Raw genomic sequence first — 18,345 nt, forward strand, 5'->3', positions numbered from 1 at the left:
AGCGGACAGTGGTGAAGGTAGAGCTAGCTGGGAACTGGGATGCAAAGGGAACTTTATAAAACACATGAAGAGCAGAGGAGAGCAAACTCACGTGGTATGGGGTATTAATGTGAGAAGCTATTCTAAGGTGCAATTTTTAAAAATATACTTTATTTATCTATTTAGTTGAGAGACAGAGAGAAAGAGGTAGAGAGACTGTGAGAGCGAGAATGGGCGTGCCAGGGCCTCCAGCCACTGCAAAGGAACTGCAGCCGCACGTGTCTCCTGGTGTATCTGGCTAACATGGGTCCTGGGGAATTGAACTGGAATCCTTTCGCTTTGTAGACAAACGCCTTAACCACTAAGCCATCTTCTCCAACCCACAGGTTTTTTTTTTTTTCTAAAAAGAACATAGAGAAGACAGGGGAAAAGAATAAAAACATGTATAAATTAACACATAAATAATTATGACAAAGCAAATGCACCAAAAATAATAAGAAATATTTTCTGAACTAAAGAACTCAACAACTATCAGATAAGTTTCGGAAAAAAGTTATCTGGACTTATCCCAGTGAAAACTGTGGAAGGACAAAGAGAAGGAGCCCTTCTGTTCTCTCGCCCCGCCCCCTATTTTCCCAGCCTCCCCCCGCACACCCCCCCCCCGTGCCTCCTGCTGGGGCGGGGCCAGGGGCGGGCCCAGGGAGGGGAGGGGCCAGGCTGCAGCCACCATGGGGGCCGCTGTTCCTCCTTGGAGCCAATATAGATAGCGGTTGTGTGCTCTGTGAATGGAGTCACCCCCCCCCCCCCCGTGTTCGGGGTCCGCAGCACTAGGGAGGTAATCCGCCCCCAGAACGTTATGGTTGCAGCCAACATTGTAAGAAGTTCTTCTTGGATCAGTTGGCTTGGATAAAGTGCTGGCGGATACTGGTGACTTAACGATCACGATCACTAGTGATGGTGAAGCTACTGGGGATGAACGTCCTGCAGCTAAGGTTGTTTGTGAGCTGGCTGACCTGCAAGACAAAGAAGCTGGAGATGGAACTACCTCAGTGCTTATTATTGCAGCAGAACTTCTAAAAAAGGCAGGTGAATTAGTCAAACAGGAAATTCATCCCCCATCAGGTATTAGTGGCTATCGATTTGCTTGCAAGGAAGCAGTGCGCTTATATCAGTGAAAACCTAATTCCTAACACAGATGAACTTGGGAGAGATTGCCTGATTGATGTTGCTAAGACATCCATGTTTTCCAAAATTATTGGAGTAAGTCGTGATTTCTTCTTTAACATGGTAGTGGGTGCTGTGACTTGCTGTTAAATACACAGACACAAGAGGCCAGCCTCGATATCCAGTCAATTGGGTTAAGGTCCCGAAAGTCCATGGGAGAAGTCAGATGGAAAGCATGCTGATCAATGGCCGTGCACTCAACTGTGTGGTGAGATATCGGGTTATGCCCAAGACAATAGTTAATGCAGAAATTGTTTGCCTTGACTTCAGCCTGCAGGAAACAAAGATCAAGCTTGGTGTACAGGTTATTATTACAGAACCTAAGAAATTGTACCAAATTAGAGAGAGAGAGAATCAAATAGCACCAAGGAGAGAATTCAGAAGATCCTGGCAACTGATGCCAAACATAATTCTCACCACGGGTGGGATTGATGATATGTGTCTGAAGTATTTTGTGGAGGCTAGAGCTATGGCAGTTAGAAGAGTCTTGAAGAAGGAACTTAAGTGCATTGCTAAGGCTTCTGGAGAAGTGTACTGTCAACCCTGGCCAATTATTTTTAAATTTATTTTTATTTATTTGACAGAAAAAAAGGGAGAGAGAGAGAGGGAGAAAATGGGCATGCTAACCACTGCAAATGAACTCCAGACGCATGCGCACCCTTGTGCATCTGGCTAACGTGGGTCCTGGGAAATAGCACCTGGGTCCTTTGGCTTTGCAGGCAAACGCCTTAAGGGCTAAGCCATCCCTCCAGCCCGTACCCTGGCCAATTTGGAAGGTGAAGAAACTTTTGAAGTTACGATGTTGGGACAAGCAGAAGAGGTGGTACAGGAGAGAATCTGTGATGACAAACTGATCTTAATCAAAAATACAAAGGCCCGTACATCTGCATCAGTTAGCTTACGTGGGGCAAACGACTTCGTGTGTGATGACATGGAGAGCTCTTTACATGACGCTCTTTGTGTGGTGAAGAGAGTTTTGGAGTAAAACATCTGTGGTCCCAGGTGGGGCTGCTGTAGAAGCAGCCCTTCCCATATTCCTTGAAAACTGTGCAACACGTATAGGGTCTCGAGTGCAGCTTGCTATTGCAGAGCTTGAAGGGTCTCTTCTTGTTATTCCGAACACACCAGCAGTGAATGCTGCCCAAGATGCCACGGACCTTGTTGCTAAATTAAGAGCTTTTTCATAATGAGGCTCAAGTTAACCCAGAACATAAAAAGCTGAAATGGATTGGTCTTGATTTGGTCAATGGGAAAACAACAAACAAGCCGGGGTGTTTGAACCCACCGTGGTTAAAGTAAGTGAAGAGTTTGAAATTTGCAACAGAAGCTGCCATTACCATGCTTTGGATTGATGATCTTACAAAGTCACACCCAGAAAGTGAAGATGACAAACATGGAAGTTATGAAAATGTTGTTCACTCTGGAACCCTTGATGACTGATTTCCCTTTTTATTTATGACAGTATTAGATTCAGTGTCTTATGCCTTGAGGTAACACATTAAAGTACAGTAAGTTCTCAACCTAGGGGGGAAAAAAAAGAGAAGGATATGAGAAGGGAAAGAGGGAAAGAGAGAGGGAAAAAGGAAGGTAGGTGAGCGGGGAAGCCATGTATGTGTATGTATATATGTGTATATATATATATAGATCGATAGATAGATAGATATAGATATAGATATAGATATAGATATAGATATAGATATAGATATAGATATAGATATAGATATATATATGTAGTTACCCAGAGAGGGTAAGTGAATACCATCAAAGCCAAGTGCAGTCTAGTGCTAATATGCATTTAAACAATGTCCCCTCTTGATACCTCTCTTGCCAGTAGGATTTGGAAAACATTAATTTCAGGAAAGTATATATGTAATTGTACTACTAAATCAAACCTGGGACTGGAAGAATAAAAGAAGAAAGTAAACAATGTTCCTATCTTTTTTATTTTCTCCTGGAAAAGTCAAATACTACTAAGTATCAAGGGAGGCCAAGTTTCTGTTGGTCTGAATTTCACTGTGTGCTACAGGGAATGTTAGGGTGCCAGAAAGTAGTTGGGGCTGCAGAGATGGCTCTCTCCCTTCTCCCATCCTCCTCTTTTTCCTTCAACAGTTTTCATCAGGATAAGTCCATATACCTATTTATTCAAAATTTTTCTCCTTTCTTTCTTTTTTTTTTTCAGAGGTAGGGTTTCACTCTAGCCTAGACCTGGAACTCACTATGTAATCTCGGGGTGGCCTCAAAACTCATGGCGATCCTCCTACTCTGCCTCCCGAGTGCTGGGATTAAAGGCTTGCACCACCACGCCCAGCTTATTTCTTCAAAAATTTTCTGGTAGTTGTTGAGTTCTTTAGTTCAGAAAATATTTCTTCTTATTTTTGGCACATTTGTTTTGTCAATTAAGGTGCTTGCTTGAAAAGCCTAATGACCCAAGTCTGATTTCCCTGTAGCTATGTAAAGCCAGATGCACAAAGTGCCATATGCATCTGGAATTCCATTTGGAGCAACTAGAGGCCCTGGCATACCTCTTTCTCTTCCTGCTGGGCATGGTGGCACATCCCTTTAAATGTCAACACTCAGGAGGCTGAAGTAGGAGGATTGCTGTGTGTTCAAGGCCAGCCTGAGACTCCATAGTGAATTCCAGATCAGCCTGGGATAAAGTAAGACTCTGCTTTGAAAAAGAAATAAAGAAAGAGGAAAAGAAAAGAAAGAAAGAAAGAAAAAAAAAGTAGTGGGAGCATGGTAGTTAGATAAAGGCTAGTGCTTAGTATTTACTACCATAGGGGCACGACACATTGTCTAGGGCCAAAAGGCAGCATCTTGGACCTGTAGTGTATTGGGAAGCACATATCATAGTTCTCATTGGGATATAGTCTCTAGGAGTTTGTATATAGTAAGCCTTCTGGCTAAGCCAGAGCTCCTCCATCATGGGGGTTCTCAGAGTGCTTCCAGTCTAAGGCCACAAACACACAATTCCACATCACCCAGGATGTCATAAGGCAGAAGATACAAGGCAAGGCAAAAGAGATTAATGCTTATCCAAGAAATAAAGTCATGAGGGTCTCGGAGAGACGAGGACATTTGAGCTTGATCTTCAGAGAGAAATCAGGGTTCCTAAGCAGTGAGGGAAGATGGAGAACACCAGGGTAGTTGGGGGCGGGGGAGGGGCAGCAGCAGGAAGAAAAGCACAAGTCTACGGAAGAATGTAGAAGTTTCCGGAGAAAGCAAATAATGCACATGGGCTGGAGAACTGATGTTTGGAAAGTGATGTGAACGTTACACACTTGGCCCCAGAAGGGTGCCATTAAACACAGAGTACAAGCACATGGAAAAAAATCAGACACAGAACAATCTCATACACACGGCTAATCTTCATTTAAATACAGGTATACACAAGACTTTATGGTCCTTGCAAGGGTGCAATATTAACAGGCTAATAACAGTTCTGAAGGTTTTATGGAAATGCAGAAGGTATGCTATTCAAACTCTTAAGCGTTTATGGCCTTACAAAGTTCCCAATGCTAACCATGATGTAACACCATGTATTGGCCTTCATCTGATGGTCCAGCTATGGGCAGGAGAGGCTCACGGAACAGCGTTCTCTGGTGCTCTGTCTACTCATTTGTTCAGGAGCTCTGCAAATACTGGTTATTGTACCACGTAGAGGAGAGGTGAGAACAGAAATGTGAGGAAAGTAGGGTGTGGCTTTCCAATCTCTTTCAGTCCACAAGTGGAAGCAAGCGGGTCCATGCCTTTCATGAGCCTGTCCTTGAAAGAGAGCACATCTTTGCATAGAGGGGCCAGAGCAAGCCAGTAGAATCCAGCTGGGCAGGTCTTCCCAGGGGCGGTGGCATTTGAGGTGGCCAGTTGGAAGATGGGTTGGGATCAAAGGCATTCAGGGAAAAAGGAGCCAGGAAGGGATGATCACAACAGCAAGGCAGTTTGGGGGCAACTGCAAGGTTTTCTTGAACAATACAAGGAGAGGCCTTTTAAATTTGAGAAGCTTTCACAGTTGGTCAAGCTGCATAATGACCTGGAAGCCTGCCAAGGCAACCTGTGTGCGCATGCTTTTCAGCCCGCTGTGGGACTTAGCGAGGCGGCAAGAATCTATTGTGTGCCCATTATGCACAGACATCACGATTGGCATCTGGGGAAGGAAGGGAAGAAGCAAGCAGGCAGAAACTCAAATAGTGTGGAGAAATGGATCGGCTCGTGTTGAGAGTGGGGTGCACACTTGCTTTCTTGTGACACACCATGAGCAGAGACAGTGTGGCTGTTGTGGGGGCCAGCGCGCCCTTTGTGTTGCTTGAAGCCTCTTGGTAGTGGTCACATCTTCATGTTAGCTTACTGAGGAACCGGGCACCACAGCAGAAGGCACCTGGGGTCTTCCGCCCGCCGCGCCCCAGCTTGCCACCCAGCAAGGAGAGCGGAACTCAGCATCCCGCGGGAACCAAATTGTATCTGCTCCTGACCTAACTCTTCCCCTCTGCTTTCTTCTCCAACAGAAATCTGAGGGTTCCCTATATGCTGCTTTTAGGGAGGGGAAGAATGTAGAGGAATGTAAAAGAAGGGACTCCCTAAAGCAAGGCCATGAGTAAAATGCCTAAGGGTGCTGAAAGTAAACTCATGTCAAGGATGAGGGTTTTTTTAATATTTCATTTATTTATTTATATTTATTTGTTTGTTTGTTTGTTGCAGAAAAGAGAGAGAGAGAGAGAGAGAGAGAAAGAGGCAGGTAAAGAATGGGCACGCCAGGGCCTCTGGCCAGTACAAATGAACTCCAGACACATGTGCCACTTTGTGCATCTGGTTTACATGGGTACCAGGGAATTGAACCTGGGTCCTTGGGCTTCACAGACAAGCATCTTAACAGCTCAGCCACCTCTGCAGCCCAGGGATGAGTTTCTGGAAAACACTAATTTCAGTGCTCAGACTATCCTTTGCTTCAGTCCACTCAGCTGCCCCAAACTCTCATATCTGTCTTCCAACAAACACAACCCCCTTTTCTGCCATATCTCAGAACACATCCCATCTCTCTATTTCCATTCACTGATAGATTTCTTAGAAAAGTTCTCTCTGAGCTGGGTGTGGTGGCACATGCCTTTAATAGGGAGGCAGAGGTAGGTGGGTCACCATGAGTTCGAGGCGACCCTGAGACTACATAATGAATTCCAGGTCAGCCTGGGCTAGAGTGAAACCTCAAAACAAAACAAAACAAAAGTTCATAGGAGACCACCTTGTTTCTATCACCATCAGTAACTGAAAAGTAGACCTGAGGGAAAACCCTCTGTCAAAACTCTTGGGGTGCCACAGGTTGCCATTCAGACTCCTCAGTGGGGAGCATGAGGAGGGAGATGGAGCATTAACAGCCTGAAGTCCCAGTAGTAAGGTGGAGGTAGTAGCATCGGACAACATGCTTTAAGGAATACAACAGGGAAGGTAAGGAATTCAGACAAGCCCTCAGATTAAATCTAGTAAATAACCCAATGTTGCTACACTCTCCCCAAGAGACTAAGGTCATAGAGTGTCCTAGTGTGAATTTTTAACCTTGGAGAAGTAAATTGTTTAGAGGTGAATAAAATAGAAAAAGTAGATTATGAGACAGTAATGTGGTGTAATATATGCAATTTCAAATCAAATGTTGCAGCAATTTGAGCTGGAGAGATGGCTTAGTGGTTAAGGCACTTGCCTCCAAAGCCAAAGGACCTCAGGATCCACGTTAGCCAGACGCACAAGGGGGCACATGTGTCTGGAGTTCATTTGCAGTGGCTGGAGGCCCTTATGTGCCCATTCTCTCTCCCTCCTTCTTTCTCTCAAATAAACAAATAAAATAAAATTTAAAAATGTTTCAGCAATTCACATGGACGTACTTTCATTGTATTCTGAGTGATTTGACTGTGTCCTCGGTCTAGGTTGTGGGTCTCAAGGGAGACACTGACCAACTGGGATTTCTTCCAGACCCTTTGCACACATCCTTGTTTGTCAGTGTTCTACAAGCCCTGGGTTGGGAATGAGGCAAATACCTAAGTGCAGAAAGCAGCAGCTGATGCCTCTTGGGTGAGGAGTGCTTGTTCCCAGACTACAAGAAGCTGCCTCCGTAGCTCACCTCCTCCGCCTCTCTCTGAGATAAAATAGCTGGGAGCCAGGGGCGGGGGGTCTTGAGTCTCAAGAAGTCCTCCTTTTTGGTAGAAAAACACTGTACCCCATCTAGTAAGCGGGAAAGCAAGGACAGTGACAAGGACAACCTTTCTCTACGCAAGCAGTTCTGCTACCAATTACCCCACGTCATTAACTGTGTCCTGGCTACCCTTGACGTTTTTTCCTCCAATCAGAACATCAGAGACCAATTACCCATTGGTCCACACTCACAAATCAACACAGGAGCCATGGCAAGAAGAGGTCGGAGTAGGACAATCTTCTTATCCCAGTGAGATTTGATCCCATTTTCCTTGCAGTATAGGAGTTTACTGATGGGAGGTTTAAGAACATTTGGATCAAAGGAGATGTGGAAACTGAAAACATGAAGAGACTCAACTAAAACAAAACAATTCCAAACAGATAACAGAGCTATCATCAGATGGTTACCTTTCTTTCTTTCTTTTTTTTTTTTTTTAAACAAGCCAATGTTTAAAAAAGTTTTAATTAAAGACAACAATTCCATTAAAGGAGAGGGCAAAGAATGGATGACAAGAAGTATTTGGTTTTAATAAGGCAATACAAAATCGATCCGTTATCAAAGACCATTTAATTGTAAAGATCGACAATACCAAAAGCATAAAGTGGAGTATAAGAAAATAGTTTTTTAAGTATGATTTAATTAAAGCTGTTGACAGTTATCCTCTCCCGAAGTTAAGCATGACGTGGGCAAGAGTGAGAGATGAGAAACCCAAGCACACAGGGCCGCAGAAGCCAGCATGCAAGGGGCGAGGGCGCAGCTGGAGGACTCGGAGCCACAGCCCCGACCAGCGGCCTTTTGTTTCCTCAGAGGAAGAGGGGCAAGGGAGGAAAGAAAGGACTGCAAAGGAAACCGACACAAAGTCACATCACGGTTACCTTTCTTAGAGGGAAAGACAATAATCATTTTATTTTACTATGTATGTAAGCCAGCACTTAGGAAAGCACCTGCTATGTAATGGTATTAAATAGTTATTTTCCGATTAAATTATGGATTGAATTTCAACTTATGATTTAATACTCATCAATTTACTTATTTTCATTTTTTTTTTCCCTGAGGTACGGTCTCACTCTAGTTCAGGCTGACCTGAAATTCACCCTGTAGTCCCAGGGTGGCCTCAAACTCACAGCAATCCTTCTATCTCAGCCTCCTGAGTGCTGGGATGAAAGGCATGTGCCACCATGCCCACCGTAACTTTATTTATTTATTTACTTGCAAGCAGCGAGGGATATAGAGAAGAGTCACAGACACAGAGAATGGGCACGCCAGGACCTCCAGCCACTGTAAATGAACTCCAGATGCGTGCACCTCTTTGTGCATCTGGCTTTATGTGGATACCAGGGAATCCAACCCAGGTTGTATGTAGTCTGCAGGTAAGCACCTTAACTGCATCTGCTTAAGTGCATCTCTCCCGCCCAGTTTAAAATATGGATGACTGCATTCTTATTTGCTCTTCCATCCCAATGCTTAGTGCTGTTAATTTTTTTAAAAAAATTTTTTTTCTTTGTTTATTTATTTGAGAGCGACAGACACAGAGAGAAAGACAGATAGAGGGAGAGAGAGAGAGAATGGGCGCGCCAGGGCTTCCAGCCTCTGCAAACGAACTCCAGACGCGTGCGCCCCCTTGTGCATCCGGCTAACGTGGGACCTGGGGAAGCGAGCCTCGAACCGGGGTCCTTAGGCTTCACAGGCAAGCGCTTAACCGCTAAGCCGTCTCTCCAGCCCTGTTAATTTTTTTTTAATCCTTGGAATCATTTGGCGTCCATAAGCCACACTAAGTTTCTTGTAGTACAAGACAGGACAAGTGTGATGAGCAGAGATTAGATCACGGTTCTTACCCTGCTTGTTGCAGAAGAGTTAATAGTTTTTCTAAACTATATCTTGTGCTCCTCCAAAAAACAAATCACAGAGTTAAATGGCCTTAGCTAGGCTTGAGGGAACTGTGCACAGCCCTTGTGTCCAGCCAGCCTTGTGCCCTCCTGTGGCTTGGGTCTGCTTTGACTACGTTCTCTTTGCTAGTTCTTCTGAATGTTCTAAGCCCTAGCCCAGGTTCTCCCTTTCCTCCCAAGTAGCCTCGCTCGTTTCCGAGGCTTTCCACACGAAGTACATGAGGCTGACTCCCAAGCACACATCTCTAGCATGTGTCTTCCTCTCATTCCCCAGGTCTGGATGCCTAGTCCCTTCCTGGACATTTTTACCCAAGTTTAACATTTCAGTAAGTCCAAAATGGAGCTTTGGGTGGCCATGCTTCCTGTTGCCACACAGAGCCAGTTCTGCTCCTAATTTTACCTATGTATGTATGTGGTATCTTGTAGTGTCTCTCTCTCTCTCTCTTATTCTCTTTCTCTCTCCATATATATGCATATGTGCATAAACATATCAAACGTTGTAAAATTTGATGGCTGGTTGTGGTGGCACACACCATTAATGCCAGCACTTGCGAGGCAGAGATAGGAGGATCACTGTGAGTTCAAGGCCACTCTGAGATGACATAGCGAATTCCAGGTCACCCTGGACTAGAGCAAAACTCTACCTTAAAAAAAAAAAAAACTTTGAATTCTCAAAGAGCCATTTTAGTTCCCCTCCCGCTTTCATAGTCCTTTTTCAATTAGCGAGGCATTGTAATTTTGGGTTGACAATTCATCTTGCATTTGCTTTCTTGTCTCTAATTCCACTCTGAATACTGAAGCCTAATATCACCTTTTGTCAAGTCCAAGGCTGGTGCCCATCAGTTTTGCCCTTTGAAGAGCTGGTCTTTCTAGAGCAGCAACAGTAGCCATGGAAAACAAGAAATCTTTGCTCTCTTAACTAGTTGGTGGGTGTCAAGCCCATTATACTTGGATCACAATGACAAGGCATCACCGCGACCTGTAAACCCACATGGAGTGCCTCCTCTGCCCAGTCACCTTCTCCCTCTGCCTTCTCCCAGCTGCCGCCAAACTTACGATGTGCCACTCAGACGGTGAGCTGGTCACCAGACAGAGCTTTCCAGTTGGCCCTGAAAATTGTTGTTGCTGTGCTAGAAGATTCATTCCTCTGTCACCTCCTGTTTGACTTTGGTTTTGTTTTGTCAAGTTACAAGAATATCAAAAAAATACCTGCACATCTGCTACTGCAAATCAACAACTATTTACTTTTTAACATTTCTCTGGGATAAAAAGTCCCCTTTCTTTTCCCTCTATTCTATTCCACCTTCCTTTTTCTTTTCTTTTTTCTTTTTTCTTTGTATTTATTTATTTGAGAGCAACAGACAGAGAGAGAAAGAGGCAGATAGAGAGAGAGAGAGAATGGGCGCGCCAGGGCCTCCAGCCACTGCAAACGAACTCCGGACGCATGCGCCCCCTTGTGCATCTGGCTAACATGGGTCCTGGGGAATCGCGCCTCGAACTGGGATCCTTAGGCTTCACAGGCAAGCGCTTAACCACTAAGCCATCTCTCCAGCCCCCTTTTTATATTCTGAGCAATGGACATTGTGGGTTCCTAACCTCTATCTAGTCTCCCTTCCTTCTTTCAAGCATGGCCTTGACTTTGTGGAGGCAGTTATGCTCCTGCTCCCACCTCCACTCTCTGCTCCAGTCCCCCCATGAATGTTGACAAAAGCCAAGAACAGGGACGAGAGAGACTGCACAGTGGTTAGAGGCACTTGTTTGGCAAGCCTGAAAACCTCATGGCCTGTGTTCAGTTCCCCAGTGCCCATGTAAAGCTAGATGCACAAAGTGGCGCATGTGCATGGAATTCATTTGCAATGGCAAGGAGGCTCTGGCTTGCCCATATTCTCTTTCTGTCTGCCTCTTTCTCTGTGCCTCCCTCTCTAATAAATAAATAAAAAAAAATTTTTTTTTTAAAGCCAGGAAGGGAGCCAGGCATGGTGGTGCACGCCTTTAATCCTGGCACTCGGGAGGCAGAGGTAGGAGGATCGCTGTGAGTTCGAGGCCACCCTGAGACTCCATAGTGAATTCCAGGTCAGCCTGGGCAAGAGTGAGACCCTACCTCGAAAAACCAAAAAAAAAAAAAAAAAAAAAAACCCAAGGAGGGGGATGGAGAGATGGCTTAGTGGTTTAAGCGCTTGCCTGTGACACCTAAGGACCCTGGTTTGAGGCTCAGTTCCTAAGACCCACATTAGCCAGAAGCTCAAGGGGGCACACACATCTAGAGTTCATTTGCAGTGGCTGGAGGCACTGGTGCACCCATTCTCTCTCTCTGCCTCTTTCTCTGTCTGTCGCTCTCAAACAAATAAATTAAAATAACAATTAAAAAAAAAAGCCAAGAAGGAGCTCAGCAGTTAAAGTGCTTGCATGCAAAGCCAGAGGACCTAGGTTCACTTCCCCAAGACCCATATAAGCCAGATGCACGAGGTGGCACATGCGTCTGGAGTTTACTTGCAGTGGCCAGAGGCCCTGGGGCCCCCATTCTCTCTCTCAAATAAATAAAAATTTTTTTTTCTTATTTTATACAAGCCAAAAACAGGGTCTGGAGAGATGGCTCAATGGTTAAAGGAGCTCACTTACAAAGTCTGAAGGCCCTGGTTTGATTCTCCAGTACCCACATAAAGTCAGATGTGCTAAGTGGTATTTGAATCTGGAATTTGTTTGCAGTGGCAGGAATACCTGAGGTGCCCATAGTCATTCTTTGTGTCTGCCTCTTTTTCTCCCTCAAATAAATAAATAAATATTTTAAAAAAATTTTAAAAAGCCAAGAACAGTCCAATTTGGCCAATGATGCATGGAAACAGGTGTCCCAGGGGCTGGATTCTTTGTAGCTCTGTAATACAGCAAGGAATAGTCTCTCCTTCCAGAAGTTCCTTCCCTCTCTATCCTACCCTTGCCTTTAGGGAACTGATGTAGGATCAGAGGAGACAGCTATCAGGACTGCTAGTCCAGTGCCAAGGCCCATGCTTTGCTTATTCCGCCTCATTATCTGTCATCTGTGCACTTGCGTAGCCCTCTGCTCCTGACTAAAGACAACATCCGCGTAGCCAGGAGGAAGCTGGGCTTCATAAATGTCTCCTCGCCTCTTCCTCTAAACAACTAAACAAAATGATTTTTCCCTCTGTATCTAATTATTTTTTGGCTGGCGAATTATTTCACTGTTGCTGTGTGTGTGTTTAAGTTCAGAGTTGCTGGGCGTGGTGACGCACGCCTTTAATCCCAGCACTTGGGAGGCCAATGTTGCAGTCAGGTTCGCATTGCTGGCAGAAATCACCGGACCAAGAGCAGCTTTGGGGGAAAAAAAAATGATTTATTTTGGCTTACAGACTCGAGGGGAAGCTCCATGATGGCAGGGGACAAAGAAGGAATGAGCAGAGGGTGGACATCACTTCCTGGCCAACATTAAGTGGACAACAGGAACAGGAAGGAGAGTGTGCCAACCACTGGCAAGGGGACACTGGCTACAATATCCATAAGCCCGCCCCCAACAATACACTGCCTCCAGGAGGCATTAATTCCCAAATGTCCCTCAGCTGGGAACCTAGCATTCAGAACACCTATGTTTATGGGGGACACCTGAATCAAACCACCCCAGGTTTGAGGTAGGAGGACCACTGTGGTGGGGAAAAAAAAAAAAAAAAAAGGAAATTTATCAAAGACAAACAGGTGAGTCCACAGCCGGGTGTGACGGGTTCAGAAGTGATCTCTCTGCTCTTCTCTGCGTGCAGGTTGCAGCATGTTCACTTTCCTGACCTCTGTCACCGCGGCTGTCAGTGGCCTCCTGGTGGGATATGAACTCGGGCTCATCTCGGGGGCCCTGCTTCAGGTCAGAACTCTACTGGGCCTGAACTGCCACCAGCAGGAAATGGTGGTGAGCGCCCTGCTCATCGGGGCCTTCCTGGCCTCTCTCACCGGAGGTGTCCTGATAGACAGGTACGGGAGGAGGCCGGCCATTATCCTGTCGTCCTGTCTCCTGGGGCTCGGGAGCCTCGTGTTGATCCTCAGCCTGTCCTACACGATTCTCATCGTGGGGCGCATCGCTGTCGGGGTTGCCGTCTCCCTGTCCTCCATCGCCACCTGCGTGTACATCGCCGAGATCGCGCCCCAGCACCGACGGGGCCTCCTGGTGTCGCTCAACGAGCTCATGATCGTCACTGGCATCCTCTTCGCCTACGTTTCAAATTATGCCTTCGCCAGCGTCGCCCACGGCTGGAAGTACATGTTCGGTCTCGTGGTCCCCCTGGGGGTCTTGCAAGCCATCGCCATGTACTTCCTGCCTCCGAGCCCTCGGTTTCTGGTGATGAGAGGAGAGGAGGAGGCTGCCAGCCTGGTCCTCGGGAAGCTGCGAGGCCTCTCGGAGGCCACCGAGGAGCTCACGGTGATCAAATCCTCCCTCAAGGACGAGTATCAGCACAGCTTTTGGGACCTGTTCCGCTCCAAAGACAACATGAGGACTCGAATCATGATCGGTCTCACCTTGGTCTTTTTTGTCCAGGTCACCGGGCAGCCAAACATACTCTTCTATGCGTCCACGGTCTTGAAATCGGTTGGCTTCCAGAGCAACGAGGCAGCCAGCCTGGCCTCCACGGGGGTGGGAGTGGTCAAGGTGGTCAGTACCATCCCGGCCACGCTCCTTGTGGACCACGTGGGCAGCAAAACCTTCCTGTGCGTGGGCTCCTCCGTCATGGCCGCCTCCTTGCTGACCATGGGCATCGTGAACCTCAACATCAACGTGAACTTCACGAACATCTGCCGAAGCCACAGCGCCCTCAACCAGTCCTGGGAGGAGCCCGTGCTCCGTGGAACAGGAAACCTGCCAGCCAGAAACAGCACCCTCCGAGAGCACCCGAAAGGGGTCAGCGCCCACGGCAGAGGCTCGCTCACGCCCATGGACAAGGACCTGGGCAAGGGCGGGGAGGTGGCCCCCGGCTCCCTACCACATGCTGGGCTAAGCGAAGCTGAGCCCCAGAGGGCCTCGGACCCTACCGCTGTACCAGCTGTTTTCAAATGGCTGTCCTTGGCCAGCTTGCTTGTTTACGTTGCTGCTTTTTCAATTGGTCTGGGACCCAGTAAGTACTTTATTCCTTATTTCTATCCTTTCTCTTCCCCCTTGATTGGTTTTGTGTTGCGTTTGATCGGTCAGAGCTGTCTGCCGCTGCGGCACCTGGTTACAGGTAAGTAGTAGAGGCAGCGTGAGGATAATAACGGTTGTCCGGTGTGCTGCTGATGTCTAAAGTGTGCCTGGTGCGTACCTGATTCTGCAAAGCACAAGGCTCATATTCAGCTGAAGGATCCGTTTCCCATTATCTGCCATATGAAGGCACTCTAATGCAATTGTCCCAGGTTGAATCAGACCTGGGAAGAGATTTACTGCCCAAGAGCATTATACTGTTTTATGAAAGCAACTTTCCTGGCATTCTATTGTCCTCCATTAATGCCTTTACATAGGTGTAAGGGGAAAAAAATAAGTGTTTAGACTTCCTTTTTGTAAAAATATTTTATTTATTTATTAGAGAAAATAGGCAGGGATTGAGAGAAGGTGGGGGGGAGAGAATGGGCACGCCAGGTCCTTTGGCTGCTGCAAACTGACTCCCCCTTATGCATCTGGCTTACATGAGTTCTGGGGAATCAAACCTGGGTCCTTGGGCTTTGCAGGTGAGCACCTTAATCGCTAAGCCATCTCTCCAGCCCTTAGATTTTCTTAAGGATTCCGTAATGGATACATTCCAGTAATGAGGAAGCATGGAGTTATGAAATAGGAAAAAGAGATGCATTATTTCTTTGGGTAAATATTATTTACTAGTGTAACCTGCTAGGGAACTTCATGCTCATCTGTTAAACAGGAGAGTGAGAGTCTAGTTCATCCATCTAACACAGTGCTGATAACTCTCAGGGACATAGCTGTAACGGTTAGGTTTAGCCTGTTCCAATGACAGTCTAAATACTCCTCCTCTTGCACATTCACTCAGATAAACGTTTGCTAGGAAGGCTTGTTTCTTGCTGGTCTGCAGTCCTTTAGCCACACACCCAAAGCCTAAGCCTTCCTCTAGAGTGGTTGGGAGGGATCTCTTGTACATGTCACTAGAAAAAAAAATGCTTAAAAATTAAGGGTATCTTTTTTTTTTAACACCTCAGTCTCCCACTCTTATCTCCTTCCTTCCTCCCTCTGTTTTTCAATGTAGGGTCTCACTATAGCACAGCCTGACCTGGAATTCACTATGTAGTCTCAGGGTGACCTTGAACTCATGGTGATCCTCCTACCTCTGCCTCCCAAGTGCTGGGATTAAAGGCATGCACCACCACGCCCAGCTCTCCTGTCTTTTTAAATTTCATCTAATCATTTGCAAGCAGAGAGGTAGAGAGAGAAAGAATGGGTGTATCAGGGCCTCTAGCCATTGCAAACAAACTCCAGATGCATGTGCCACCCTGTGCATCTGGCTTACATGGATACAGGGGAATAGAACCTGGGTCCTTAGGCTTCACAGGCAAACACCTTAACCACTAAGCCATCTCTCTAGCACTATCCTTTCTTTTTAATCCCCCCTTTATTAGAGTTAATTTGAAACTTATTTACAAAGATTAATAAAGGCAAGCAAATTGGCTGTAATGAAGAGAAGTGTTGAAGACTCCAGACCAATAAAGGACATGGACTATGCTGAAGAAAGAACTCATGAAGGGGTATTGGTCTCTGGCACCAGGTACTGGGCAGGTTTCTAGAAGGAAGGCCATGTAAGCATTTGTGTTAGCCACCCACTGATAGTTCATTAACTATGTATTCACGTGATACGTGTCCAGTGCTTTTTGTCATTTTTTTCATGGTAGGGTCTCACTCTGGCAGAGGCTGAGCTGGAATTTATTATGTAGTCTCAAGCTGGCCTCAAACTCATGGTGATCCTCCTACCTCTCTCTCAAGTGTTGGGATTAAAGACGTGAACCACCGTGCCCAGCCTGACTTGTTTTTTAATAACCAAGGGCCATGCTAAGTGATACAGATCTCTGGCACCAGGTGCTGGACAGGTTTCTAGAAGGGAGGCCATATGAGTGTTTGTGTCAGCCACCCACTGATAACTCATTAACTATGTATTGAGGTGATATGTGTCGAGAGTCTTTCATTGTGTTGTGTTGTTTTGTTTTTCATGGTAGGGTCTCACTCTGGCCCAGGCTGACCTGGAATTCACTATGTAGACTCAAGCTGGCCTCAAACTCATAGTGATCTTCCTACCTCTGTCTCTCAAGTGCTAGGATTAAAGGTGTGAAGCACTGTGCCCGGCTTTATTTGTTTTTCTTTTGATGACCAAGGGCCATGCTAATGCTGGGAAATAGTAATGAACAAGCCAGACCTTGTTCCTGTGGTTGATGAGTCTGTAGTTCACCCCTGTTGTTGGTTCCCTTCTGATCAGTAACCAGCTCGGTGGGCCTGCTCAATCTTCATGCAGTAAGAACTAGACTTGCACGTGCTGACGTACCCCCCTCCTGCCCCAACTCTCATGCAAGTTTTACTTCCACCTCTGAAACATCAGCTGCTAGAACACTGATTTGTTCACATTCCAGAGCAGTGGAAAGGCAGGAATACTATGTACCCTGCTCTTGGCTTTGCTAAGTCAGCCATGGTAGTTCAGGGCTAATCAGCTATAACAAGGCCGACTCCCTTGTTCTGAAACATGAGCGACCCAAAGCTGGCAATGCTCTGTCACCATGAGTGGGTATATTTCCTCATATAATCTGTGCAGGGGCAGATAGAGTAAATATTACCATGCCATCAGCCTCTGGTTGGTACTGAACCTTGACCTTACTTATTAAGAATTAATAAATGATAAATATATAATGAAGAGCTTCCTGAAAATAAATTTCTACCATTACCCTGACTCAGTTGTCTTGGGTGAGATACTTACATGACAACTGTGATACTTGAATGGTATTTGAGATATATATGTACACACACACACACACACACACACACACACACACACACGTAATTTAGAGAGCCTTTTTTTAGTTTAATAGAAGGAAAGAAAATGCAGAATGGGGTAAAGTCAGCCTAGATACCCAGATTGGGTTCATTTATAGGTTCTGAATGGGGCCTGAGCTAATTGGCCAAGTTTTAGGAACAGAGCTTAACCACAATCCCAGGATCAGGTTTAATCCTTTCAGGAATCTTAATTCTAGGAAAGGGGAACTCCTGCCTAAGAGGGAACTCAGGTTGTTTATGGAAAATCAGATCTAGGGAACTCCTTTAGGCCAGAGATGAAGAGAAACCAGATCCTGCTCTGACCTCCAGCAAAGTGGAGACTGCAAGGACAGGCCTGTGGACATTCCCTGCCTTTATTTTCTGGAGGCCCAGTCCCCCTAAACTGCCTCAATACCCCACTCTGAAGAAGCAATCCCAGTTGCAGTCAGAGGATTGGGGATATGTCATTATATTTCTATTTCAAGAAATGTTTCATAATCTATCAGAGGGCAAGATGTAGGTGTTTACTTATCCCAAGAAACAGCTTGATTTTGTTTGTAAAACTTTTCTATATGAACAAGTGTGATGAGTTTGGTTCACTGGGTAAACTTTATATGTAGCTATAAACCTACTTATTTCCTTTTCCAGAATCTTGTTTTCTTTATGTTCATCATAAAACTAGAATTTTTGTTATATCAGTTTTTGATCAAGTCTTGTGGAATAGAAGGAAAGAACAGAAAGCATAATCTGTCGGGAGGAAAGAGCTTATGTTTTGGCACATCTGAGAGCCATTGGCCTTAAACTTCAGAATCAACCCACTCATGGTGAAATCTTTTGAAACTCACATCACCCTTCTCTCTTTAGATTTTTGGATAACTTTGAAGGATGCAGCAGATTGTTCAGTCTGTAACACATCATTTCACATCTCACTATATCCTAGCAAGAGCTCACCCTTATAGGAAACCTATTTTGATTTTGGAAATTAATACTGGAGGTTGACTATAAACAATATTCTATTCTTTTTCCTTTAAAAATCATGCATTGTATATATATTATTTTTTTATTTTATTTATTTTTAAGGAGAGAGGTGGGGG

General features: G+C 45.6%; 1 protein-coding gene across 2 annotated transcripts in view; it reads left to right on the plus strand.

Moving 5' to 3' along the window:
* The window catches only part of Slc2a12 (solute carrier family 2 member 12), an 81,649-nt gene that overhangs the window by 12,949 nt on the left and 50,355 nt on the right, over nucleotides 1–18,345 (plus strand). For both annotated transcript variants that reach the window (XM_045157985.1, XM_045157986.1), the window contains exon 2: nucleotides 13,032–14,372. In XM_045157985.1, coding sequence (XP_045013920.1) covers nucleotides 13,032–14,372 — 1,341 coding nt within the window. The remainder of the gene's footprint in view (nucleotides 1–13,031; nucleotides 14,373–18,345) is intronic.

The sequence above is a fragment of the Jaculus jaculus genome, chromosome 9 (assembly GCF_020740685.1).
Source record: "Jaculus jaculus isolate mJacJac1 chromosome 9, mJacJac1.mat.Y.cur, whole genome shotgun sequence".
Classification (NCBI taxonomy): domain Eukaryota; kingdom Metazoa; phylum Chordata; class Mammalia; order Rodentia; family Dipodidae; genus Jaculus; species Jaculus jaculus.